This window comes from Cyprinodon variegatus, unplaced genomic scaffold (assembly GCF_000732505.1).
Source record: "Cyprinodon variegatus isolate N-32 unplaced genomic scaffold, C_variegatus-1.0 Scaffold7, whole genome shotgun sequence".
Classification (NCBI taxonomy): domain Eukaryota; kingdom Metazoa; phylum Chordata; class Actinopteri; order Cyprinodontiformes; family Cyprinodontidae; genus Cyprinodon; species Cyprinodon variegatus.
Genome location: NW_015150460.1, coordinates 2,389,979 through 2,402,488, shown reverse-complemented (window position 1 = coordinate 2,402,488; position 12,510 = coordinate 2,389,979). Strand labels below are relative to the sequence as shown.

Below are 12,510 nucleotides of genomic sequence, written 5' to 3'. Positions count from 1 at the left end.
CTTACCTCGTCATGATTGTTTTCCCCTGATGCCCCCATGGTTTCTGGTTTAACTTTTTCTGGGGGTTTTGGATTCCTGCCTCAGTTGTTTGTTTACCTCGCATTAAATCTACAAAAATTCGCCTCTGCCTCCCTGCCTCTGCATTTGAGTCCTCAAACCGCAACCAAATCCTGACAGAACAAAATATTTAAATGAAAACTTTTCTATTCTATTGCCTTCAACTGTCCTCTTACCATCTATGTTTATGCTGATTATATGTTCTATAGACGGTAATTCACAGTTATGTCTATGTCGAATGTCTGGTCCCATTTGAGTTTATGATAGTCTTGGAACCCACCTGGAACACTTCACAAATGTGGAGTTTGTTAACTTGTATTTGTTTTTTTTTCAACTTGTAGCCTTTTACCCTTTAGCATGTGCTATGTGTGTTAGCATAATTCATGCGTTTGTAGCAGGTGTTGTATTTGCAGAGTATGAATTTGCAGCCCATTTGTACTTTGCTGCTCACTGTTTTCTGTGATTACAAAATTTTATTTTTCCTTTGCATGTTTTTTTGTGTTTGTTTATACAACTGCTGTTTTTTGCAAATCCGCTCTGAGTTTGCAGTCATACTTTTGCATATTTGCTGTGCTTTTATGTATTTGTAGTGTGTTTGCACCCCTCAGTGACACCCAGAAGGAGTGAACTCTGCACGTCAATGACTAAGTGCAATCTAATGGCTTTCCTTCATTAAAAAGAACGCTTTTTAGCAATGAATAATCAACTCAACTTGACTAAATTGTTTGATTACTTTGAATAATTGACAATGCATGCTCCTGACTTGGAATCTGTCTATTTGTCTATTTGAATTTCCTTCTTTTGTAAAGTGCCTTTAGACTGCATGGGTCTTGAATGGGCACTACATAAGCAAACTGAACTGAGCTAAAAATAAAAAGCAAGGACACAAAACTACCCAACTGTGCAGGAGTACTCTGAAATAAAGACAAAGGCCTTGGAAAATGATTCAGTTGCCAAAAGTGTAGCAGATTTGGGGATAGAATTGGCCTCTGAATATGAGCCAAGATGCTGTTATATTATAACAGAACCAGTTTACAGTTTCAAAATATTGAATTTTAAAAATAAGACATATAATTGACATGAATTAGATATTCAGTTACTTCACAAATATGAAACAAGACAAGGGGAGAAATGTAGCAAAGATAGTAGCTTTACTAGCAACTTGAAGAGGAAAGCCAGTCTTTGTTTAACATACAAAGCCTATTATTTTCCCTCTTCTGAACAGGTGGTTAGAGGCTACAGGAAAAGACAAGGTTATATGTTAATGAAGGTAAAAACACACAAACATACACAATCAACCACAGGAGCGAACAAATCCCCTCAAATGCAGACTAATGGTGTTTATGCACGCACATAGAGATTGGACTGTCTCTCTAGCCTGCTTCTCATATGCAAAAAATATCTATTCACTATAAATATTCTGTGCATAGAGTTCAGTGCACAATAAAAATTTTAAAGTTGGCCAATTTGTTCCTCAATTTCACAAATAGAGAGTCGCAATTTTCTAATCACAGCCATAGATTTTTTTTGTTATCCAACTGTACGATAAACTTGAAAATTAATTGCAGCTTTTTTCTTCAGTAGCAGACGAGATCAGAGACTAAATATGAACTCCCCAGAGCGAACCTCTGGAAAACTAGAAATTAAATGTATTAGTTCAAAAGCAAATTCCACTGAAACTGAATGAAAATTGAGTATAATTATTTTAATTGTTTTTATTGTACTAAAAATCAGTTTAACAAATTTTACTTGCAGTTATAGAATGGATCATCAACTCTACAGTTCAGTTTGTTTGGGGGTTTTTTGCTGCCACACATCCTTGAGAAAGACAAAGTAATCAAACACAGATTTATATCCTAACCAATGACAAGGATGCAAAACTCTCAGCTTTGTATTAAATTCATTACACACATAGGAAGTGTCACCTAAAGAAATATTATTGCATATCACTTTCCATGCAGGATGATATGGGTTTTATCATGCAGTAATATATTTCAATAGCTGTTTGAAACAGACTCCTGTCGTGTGGAGCCATAAGGGGAACACTCAATGCAGACCTGTTTCTATGCTAATCGAACGTTTTAATCGTTTTAACAAAAACACATAAAAACATATTATAAAGTTGATACAAAACAGAGTTTTGCTGCTTGTCATTTGTCATGTATGAAGCTTCACTATGTGCAAAGAGGTAAACTGGAAATTCAACACTATAAAATGCTGTTTCAAAGCAGATAAGTTCCGTTTAAATTAAAGTTTTTGTTCATTTCAAATTTATTATATACCTTTTCAATTTCATTTTCAGGAAAACAATAAAATCAATGATTTTGAATTTTGCATGTGTTGATTCACTTTTGACAAAACAATTTCAGTTTCTGATGGTGCACAAAAAATTTCCTTTTATATCTACTTGCATTAAAGTTGGAGAAGGGAGTCAAAGACATAACTGTATCAATTTTTTTTTTAAATACATTGATGTTATGTTACATCTGGGGTCTGCTGATTGTCATTAAAGGCTGCTTGAACAGTCTTTTGTTGTCATGGTGATAAATTTACCAGTGCATCTGGTAGAGACGTGATAAGAAAATGCTGAAGATTAAATGATTTAGTTTTGTATTCTGTCTGTAAAGATGAAGATTTTAATAAATAAAATCATACAACTCTGAGCCAATTGACAGAAGAAAGCTAAAGGGTTGACTTTTCATCTGATTATTTTTTTTTTACTTAAATTTAATTAGATCTGCAATATTTTAATCTGAGCTCTGTAATGCTGTTTAAATGTTTCTATCCCTTTTAGGCATTGTAATAATTTGTTGACCTTATCCAAATAATTTTATTTATATAATAGACAGTGATGATGCACTTAAAATTGATTATTGCAATTACCATTATTGCGTTGGCTTAGGGTCAGAAAACAATAAAAGGCTTTTAAACATTTATTTCTTCATCAAAAACAAAAAACAGAAAAAAGCAAAAAAAACTTTTTTTTTTTTTTTTTTAACTTAGCTACAAACTTTGAACTTAATGTCATATGGCATGATTCTGCTCTATCCCCATATAATAAAAAAAATCCTCTACCATTTATAATAATATGGTTGAAAATGTGTTTTGATTTGCTTGGGGCTAAAATTTTAACTGAACTAATTTTTACTAAAGGCTATAATCGCTACACAAACAACTTAACTTATAAATACAACAATTATACAATTAATTGTTTTCAATTTTTTTCATAATTTTGTTTCTTATGGTTTTTAAAATGGAAGTGTCAGCAACCTGCGCAAAGACGCTGAGTTAGCAACTAGTAGGCTAACACAATTGAACAGTTAGCCAGTAGCTACAGTTTAGCGGCTAAATAGGCACATTCCTCCTTGATCCAAAATCAGTTTTAAAGCTTGCAAATTTTCGTTTAAATTTATTAGATGAACACAAAAATTCTTTAAATAAAATATGTCTTTTTTATATTTCAGTATGAAATGCAGCTTTTATTAAAGAAGACATTAGATGTTTGAGAACATTAGCTAGCTATCAATATCAAGAAGACCAATAGTTTAAAATTTGGATCCCAAGGCCTGAATTCCTAAAAACTTTAGATGGATTTCTGCTTCAACACAAAATAAACAATTATTAATGAGCAGGACTCTTAAGAACCAGACTTCATGATGAGAAGTGAAGAACCAGGAAGGCATCTTAAGCTGCAGGATGCTGGTCTTTAAAAAAATTATTTTGACAGACGGGTCACTGTCATGACCTTGGCCCTGATAGCTGGATTTGGCTCATCTCTTCCACCTGCTTAGCTCCGCCCAGCGCTCACTGTCAGTCATCCGATCCACCTGTTCCTGTTTCTTATTTAAGCTGACTGTTCCCAGCCATCAGTGCCAGATTATTTAAGCTGTGTGTGAGAGTTTTCTGGGGAACCTGTGTGTTTCTGCTTATCTGATTTTGACAAGTTTCTGCCTCTTGACTTGAGTACTGTTTGCCGCGGTTCTGCTCTGTTTATCTGATCTGTCTTCGGACTGTTACCTTGGTTCTGCCTGCTTACAACCTTGGATCTGTCTCCTGACCCCTGCTTGGGTACTCCTTCAGTACCTCTTTGGTTCTCTGATCTTCTAGACTGAAAACCTGCTCCTGCTTTGACTCTGACTTTGGATTCTGCCTCCGAATACTTCAGCTACTCCGTCTGCTGTGCTTCTCTTCTGGAACTCTGGTGGCGCCTCCCGCCACATGCTGCGGAGAAACAATCCTTATGGATTCCACTCCTTCCTCTGGGCTCAGGCTGAACTTTTAACCAGGTTAGTGACTCACATGCTCGTTATCGTTTCCAGTCTGAATTTCGTGAACACTAACCTGAGTTTCCACCTCTACAGAGTATCCAGAGATTCTGCCCCAAGCAGATAATAAACTTGCTTTGAAAACACTCTGATTGGTTTGCTTTAATTCTGGGTCCTTTGTTCTGAGCTTCTGACAGGTCAAATATAAAGCTTTGGAGAAATGTAATGCAAAGACATGGATCAATAATAGCAACAGCCAGTATGCCCACCCTCCTGAGATCCATAGCTCAGGTGGAAGCTATGCAGGCTTCAAAAATATGTCGGTAATAGAAACAGAGCAAGAAAACTTTAGTGTTAAAGAAACACTATCAGAAGTACAGTTTTTAGTTTGCCCTCAGCCATTTTTTGTTACAATAACTGGGGTTTAAACTACCAGACAATAGTTTTTTCTAAAGAGGTTAAGAAAAACAGCTAAATATACAACCAAACTGCCATTTAGTCCTCCAATGTCGACTATAATAATTTTATCCGGTGAACCTTCTGTGAGTCGTTAATGTCTGGTTTCTGGGGAAACGAGTCCTGTTTTCATGAGACATCACTGCTTCCATAAAGAGTGAAATTTATGTGCCTAATATCTGTGAAATGATGGATTTACGTTCTTTTTTTCAATGCTGTGGACATGATGAACGCCTTCAATGAAATGTGAGAGAGAGAAAAAAAAAGAAAAAACAATTACTGTAGGAGGAAAAGAGTGTTTGAATAATTAAGTGAAAGCAATGAGTGATGGAACATAATGAATTGGAACCAGCTATTAAATATCTAATTTGTTGGAGAGCAGATTATTATTTTTGAGGAAAAATCACATTGTTATTGAGAAAAACTATGAGTACTCACATTAAAACATAAGGTCTATTATTAAGACAGTATTGTGGTTAAAAGTTTTTTTTTTTTATAATATGGAACCAAAGAGGCTTTAATTAAACAGCAGCTGACAGATTTGTCAAATCAAACCAAATCTTTAGTCTTTATAAGCATTTTGCTGCATATTACAGAACTAATAGGTTTTTAGTTCAAAAAGCAAAAAAATATATATATTTTTTTATCATATCTGAATGCTAATTTTGCATTTAACATCTGTTGGAAAATATCAAAATGATGACTCAGGCCTGCTTGCTCATGTCTTTTTTGTTCCTTTCCGAGAATGCTGAAGCTACAGGTTCATTCTTAAACAGAAATGGAAGTTCAACAGGAAGTGGATCTCGAAAACATTTCTTACAAGCCTGAACAATTCACTAACAACAGCAAGCTTACAAAAAGTGAGACTCATCTGGCTCAAAGAGCACTTTTTATGGGGAGCACTTTACTTAATTAATAAAAAGGAAACATTTTTAACTAAAAAGTAAGGTAAATCTTCCAAGCATTACTCACAAAATACAGCAATAAATCTGAATTATATTCCTAGCAGCCATGACATCAGCACAAGTGCCCCAGAAATAAAATAATGTCCTCCAGTCTCTTCTGGACAAATTTATTCAAACTCTCCAATGAGTCAGCATCAGTTTGACAATATCTGGATGACAGTCAAAAACCACAAGCATTTGATACATCTCTATATTCTGTCCAAAATTATTCAAATTCAGATTTTAACTAATCATAAACAATAGACCAGCAAATTTAAGGAAGTATAATTTAACATTTAATTTGAGATAATTTTTCTTAACTTAAAGATTTAAAAAAAAAAAGAGAAAAAAAAGGGAATGTAATTATTAATTTAATTAGTAATCATCAATGCCTGTTTTGCTGGGTTAAAAAGGTACTGATATAACCTCACCCGTATAGGAGCAATAATTCAAATGTTAAAGCAACTGGACACGCAAAAAGCTAATTTTGACAGTGACTGAAAACAGGTCAGTTTCTCTTCCAAAGGATCAACAAGGCAATTCAAATATGTCTTCTTGGCTGAGCTGATAACTAAAGAGAAAACATCCATATATTTATCAGGAAACAGAAAATATGCGCCAGAGGGTATCAGCTGGTACTGATTCTGAATTACCAGGAAGAGCTGCTGCACAGATATGCAGACACTTGTTTATTTAAATGAACTGCGGAGTTTCTCAGAACTATGCAGTTTTTTTTCCATTACTGGAAAAACTGATCCAACTTGTAAAATGGTGATGTAAACACTTAATGGCTTTTTTTAAATCACTTATTGGAAAACCTTCATGCAAACCGAGGCAGAAGCTGAAATGATTTTTATTACGGTAGTAAAATAATAATTAATGGTTCAACTTTAGACAGAATGATCTATTCCAATAAATAAAGCATGCATGAATCCAGTCATGTGAACTGTTCTTGCATTGCAGGGAATCTCCTTTTAAGTAATTAATCATGAAAGCACAAGAACAAGCAGGAGGACTATGTTGTTTACAACTCATGCTGTGATCTCCTCTGAGTAAAAAAGCAGGGATTAAAGGATGGAAGCTGCAGAAAAATTCATCACTGAAGGTTTGAAAACACACCAAGGGCAAATACAACTTGAAAACCAGCTTGCAATCACAGCTGATTGCAGATCAGGTGTTGGATTTTTTTTTCTTTCCTTTTTTTTTGCAGGACTATGACGACAAATTAGGGAACCATTAAAAGGGAGATATCCTGCTGCTTCTCTCCTCAGCTATTTCCTTGTTTGTGGACTGAGGATGGCTGCTGGCATGACAGGAAGGGCCTCATTGTGCTTCAGCATTGAGGTTACGTAAGATCTCGGCGTGCAGACATGGACACACAGAGGGTCATGATGCACAGACTCAGCACAACAATGCAGATCCTGACTGGGATGTGTCTGCAGGACGTTTTAAATGCGGCAGCTGAGATTGTGGTGATCTGATAAAGACAGCTGTTTTGAGATCTCAAAAAACAGTAATGTCCATTTTATTTATTAACATTGAGCTAAAACAGCAATCAAAATAGTAATAAAAAAAAAACACAGTTTTGGAATTACAAAGCAGTAAAAATAAAGCCGGCATTCCTCAGGTGTTACTCATGTTGCAAAGGCCAACGGCACGCATGCACCTAAAATTAAACGTGGTGAAACTTGTCTGGCTCAACCTTAAACTGCTTGAAAAATGACTTCCTTAACTGTAAGCGGGTGTAAGCACTTTACAACACAACTGTAGTGCTTAACTTTCTTTTTTTTAAACCTCAAAGCCTGTTAAAAAAAAAAAAACTAAGTATGCTTAAATAAGAGGTCTCAAAGTTGTTTTAGGATTATAAACCACACTTGTGAAGAATTAGATGTTTACTTTAGATAAGGAACTTCATAAAGTGTAAATACCAAGACGAGAGAGGCAGGTTTTCCTCTACTACAGCAGAGATAAAACAAACAACAACACGTCAAGTATGTAGTAAACTAAAAAACAGAGAATTTAAAGGTGTAACAATTCCAGATCTACCTCAGTCACATAGATGAGCGGGATGGCGCTGTAGTTCTTCCTCATCCCTCCTCTCCCTCAGAACCTGAGGTCAAGGTGCATGGAAGTGGATGCAGCCGCAGACCTCCCGAAGACCCCTGCAGATCACAGAGCTCCCGTCAGGCGCTCTGAAGCTTCAGGACAAGCCTCCTACAGAGCAGGAGCTCGTCTCTGTGGCTGTCTGCTCTCGTGTGCAACAGTCTTATTGTGAAATCTTGCTCTCCTTGTGGCAGCAGAAATCAGAATCAAACCAGCAGCACCTCTAATGCTCAAATTCCTCTGCAAGAGGTGCGTTTCCAACATTTATAGCTATATAGGACTCTCTAGGGTAAAGGCAACCTTAAGAGGAGGCAGAGCAGGTCTTTTTGTGATCCCTATCAGACATCAGGCTTAGATTTGAACAGGGAGGCAGAAACCTGCCAATCAGGAGCAAGCCGGCAGAGGATGAAGAGGAAGGAGAGATGTTTTAGGGAAATGAATGAACGCAAATGTGAAGTTAGTGCAGGAGTCATTCCCTAAGGGACACACATTTTTCTCAACAGGACAGGCAGAGCTAATCTGCACAGCAGATAACAGACTGTATGTTTACGTGCCTGGACTCTGCACTCCCTCTAAGGCTCAAAGGGACATTCTGTTCAAACTGAGAAGAAGCCTTGATGCTGCCTTTTTTTTGTCATCCAGCCAACTGAAATGATGATAAACAAGCGTTATTTTGAGCATCCTTTATCTTTTTGTTCTTAAACATTCCCAAGGAATTACTGTGCTGTAGGTAAGCCACTTTGAATCCATGTAAGGATATCCACTTATCCACTCAAACACTTCTTTAAATCTCCGTCAAAATATAATAAAAAGAGAAAACAAAATCAAAGAAAGGAAGATACATGTAAGTTTCATAAGAGAGGAAATTGCACATAAAAATAATACCTATTATTGACATTTTAAAGCAAATGAAACTGCAGCAAAAAGTAGCATCTTGGGTAAAGTCCCCATAACAACAATTATATTAAATGGTTGTTTGGGAGGCGTATCACCACATTTACAGGTGGTTAGGGTGTGAAACAATGAATGAATAAATAAAATTCCTTTATTTCTCAAATATATCTGGTTGACTCCACCATGAAACTCAAAAAGAATTATCATTTTATGCCTCTCAGCTGAATAATGATCCAAAACTTAGGACCTAATTAATTAAAGGTGTAGCAATGACTCACAAGACGACACAACAAAACCCACAACTTTTAATGTTTAGCATTTTAGTTTCTGAATCCAAGGAAAGCCATGTGTGGTGAGTTGAGAAAAAAGAACCAAGAATGATCAAGATTGTGCAAAAGAGTTTTCAGCAGGGGTTTGAAAGCATGATTACATAAAATAAATGAGAATATTGGATTTATGTCCACTTAGTAATGCAATGAAATTAATGGCAGTGTTCTACCGCAAAAAATGCATTCTGAGGCAATTACACATCTGATGGAAAACTACTACATTGATTGAGACAATGAAAAGAAAAACAAATTCTTGCATTAAGCAACGTTGATTATTTATAACAAAAACTGATTAAACTGATTCCCGACAACATATTACATTATAAACGGTACACATCATCCTTACAATAATTTACGGCATATTTTGGTATGAAAATACATCAGATTTCCAGAATAAGATAAAATGTACAGATGATCTCAAACTTTATGACTGTTTTGTTTGTTTATTTATTTATTTTGGGGTTGAACAGCCTAAAAAAAACAATTTCTAAGGTCTTTTATTTAAATTTTTGTTGAGAAAGATCACTAATGGATTATCTCTTATAAGAAAGAAGACATCAGACAAAAACAGTAGTATAGTAATCTATGGCCTCCTGTCAATTGTTTGCGTAAAGCTCAGTTTTACTACGCAATGATTTAAAGATATGATCTATTTATTTTACAAGTAATGATCCAAGGCTAGTTTAGATTAAAAAAAGGAAGCATTTAACCTCATTTCCGCTGCATTTAGTGTTTGATTCCTATCATCCTATCATGTCTGTAATCAGATTTACCGGTAATTTAACATAGTTTGGGATTTTTATAAACAAAACAATTCTGTTCTACCTACCACACCCTGTGTTCTGATTGCATAGGGAGGAGACCTTCTTAGAAAAGGAACATATATCCGTTGCTTTCCATATATTTGAGTGTATTGGCTAAAAAAAACAGACATTATTAGAGAGAGACTTTAATTTATCTACGGGAGGAATCTTTTTTTTTGTTTTGCTATAATCTGCTTCTCCTGTCATTGAGCATCAGACACAAAAGATGGAGAATACCATGAGAGTAATGGCTCCTCACATAGCCTATATGTTTACTAAAAGAGATTGGAATAACTAGTGCTTTAATGCACACAACCCTGTGATGAATACGAGTTGGGAAGGACCCAGAAACTATTCCGTCCATCCATTTTCCATCATGCTTATCCCAAGCAGGGTTGCGATGGGTGCCTAGCTCCAGCTGTCTACGGGCAAGAGGTGGAGTACACCCTGGACAGGTCACAGTCCATCGCAGGGCAACACAGAGACAAACAGGACAAAAAACATTTCACACACACACCTATAAAGAATTTGGAGAAGCCAATTAACCTAACAGTCATTTTTTGGACTGTGGGAGAAAGCCGGTGTACCCGGAGAGAACCTACCCATGCTCAGGGAGAACTCCATCCAGAAAGACCCCGGAATCAAAAAGAAACTAACCACGGAAAATGGAGTTCTTTAAACATGAAGAGGAACATACAGAGGAATCACCAGGAATAGGTTTCTTAGTGAATTTACAAACTATTTGCTTTTACTTTCAAATGCTCTTTTAATAATGGCTTCTTCCTCACTGAGCGGTCTTTCAGCCCATGTAGTTACAGAATAATTTCAGTATAGGTAATGACCTTCTCTACCCAAGGAAGAAAGGTGGAGGTCCATCATTCTCTTCTTGAGCTTCAATGATTTCTTCTGGGTTTTGCTCTATCATACAAGGAAGCATTTCATTAGAGGTCCTGCCTTAAAATGGACCCACAAGCGACTAATCTTTCCTGAATTACTGTAAGCAGACCCATCTGAAGCGTACAAAACCATGACTACCTGACCTTTATCCAAAAAAGGACTATAGATATTAGTATGTATACTTCTAAACTCTGAGAAAGTAATCAGACTGTTTTGCAGAACTGGGACAGCTTTAAACCCAAACACTTAGAGGACCGGCCAAGAAAATGAAAATACCCAAGGCAGTGACTCTGACCTATTAAATGAAGCCAAAATTTGGAGAACAACAGTTGGATGAACGGTAGGAATCCAACTAATGCTTCCCCGAAGGAGCTCAAAGTGCTCATGGGAGAATGTTAATGATGCAGGACAAGAAGGGAAACAGAAGGCAGTGATGTCAAATAGAGGTGAACACTCTAAGGGATGATAAAGAAGCATCTCTCTGTTAGGATCTACCCTCTTTGCTTTTCTTGTCCCCTGTTGCTGGCATCGCCGCCACCTCAGCCTGATGCTGCATCAGCAGTCACAAAGGCAGAGGCTCAAATGATCTGCTCCATTTGCAGACGATGATTCAGACTGCAGCCGTCAGCCACAGAGACACAGATGCAACTGAAGAGCAGCTAATGAGCCCCTTGCTGAATAGGAAACATCAACTTAAGCTGGGAGTGCGCAGGGGATGCCTTATAATTATGCTTCACAGCACCAACAGCTGATTGTTCTGAAATTGCTTGAAGAATTTAAATAAGACCCTCTTTTTCACTTTTTAAAAACAAGTCCTCTGATGTCTGCATACAGATGGGAAATAATCGGTGTTCCCTAAGATGCTGAGAGGAGAGGATGCCAAAGCCATTTAAGTCTAACTGATAAAGCTGTGATGACAGGCCTGACACAGCAATACCAGTTAAGAGAGAGGGCGCCCTCTTTTGGCCACTAGCACATACCACAAAGAAGCGGAAACTTACATTGGAAAGATTTTCATCTGCTGCTTCAATGTCCTCCAAAAAGCTAGTGCGAGGAAGAAGTGATAAAACAGAAAGTTTCCTCATTTAACACCTCCAAGTGTCTGCAAATGAAAAAAAAGATCAGATGGTTAATCTCAGTTCATGTAACCTACAATGCATTGGACACAAAAACAAACTTTGATTTCACTTGGATTTTATGTAATAGACCAACACAAAGAAGTGCCTAATAAGTGAAGCAGAAGAAAAACTTTTAATTTTTACTTTTTTTATTTAATAGTGTGCCACACTTTTTTCAATCAGCCCACTTTTACTCTGATACATCAAACTCAAAACAATTGCAAACAACTTCTTCCAGATTCACCTATAGTAAATATAGAATCCATTATCTGTTAAAAAACTGTGAAAAACATTCAACTCAAAACTAACATTGATGGACCATTCAACATCCCTAATATCCATTTTGTTTTGTTTTTTTAAAGGTTTTAATGCATAAAATAAAATAAATTGAACTTTCTATCGATATCACAATGGAGAAATTAATTATCTGCATCCATTCCCTTTGGGGGGCAGTGGGCTGCCATTGTGCAGGACCCGAGGAGCAGTGAGGGGATGCTCAGAGACCCAGAGTGGCAGTCTGTGGGAGTGGGTTTCAAATTCACAACCTCAGGTATCCAAGCCCTATGCCACCACTCCCCTATAAATCTTTAAAAGCATAAAACCTGCTTATTCATGGGTTTCACATTTGAATTTAAGATTTAAGA

At 36.5% G+C, this 12,510-nt stretch overlaps 1 protein-coding gene across 1 annotated transcript in view; it reads right to left on the bottom strand.

Annotated features, from left to right (window-relative positions):
- The window catches only part of tmcc3 (transmembrane and coiled-coil domain family 3), a 63,941-nt gene extending 55,861 nt beyond the window's left edge, over positions 1-8,080 (bottom strand). Inside the window, exon 1 of the mRNA XM_015376502.1 lies at positions 7,769-8,080. Coding sequence (XP_015231988.1) covers positions 7,769-7,813 — 45 coding nt within the window. The 5' untranslated portion in view covers positions 7,814-8,080. The remainder of the gene's footprint in view (positions 1-7,768) is intronic.
- Between the last annotated feature and the right edge of the window lie 4,430 nt (positions 8,081-12,510).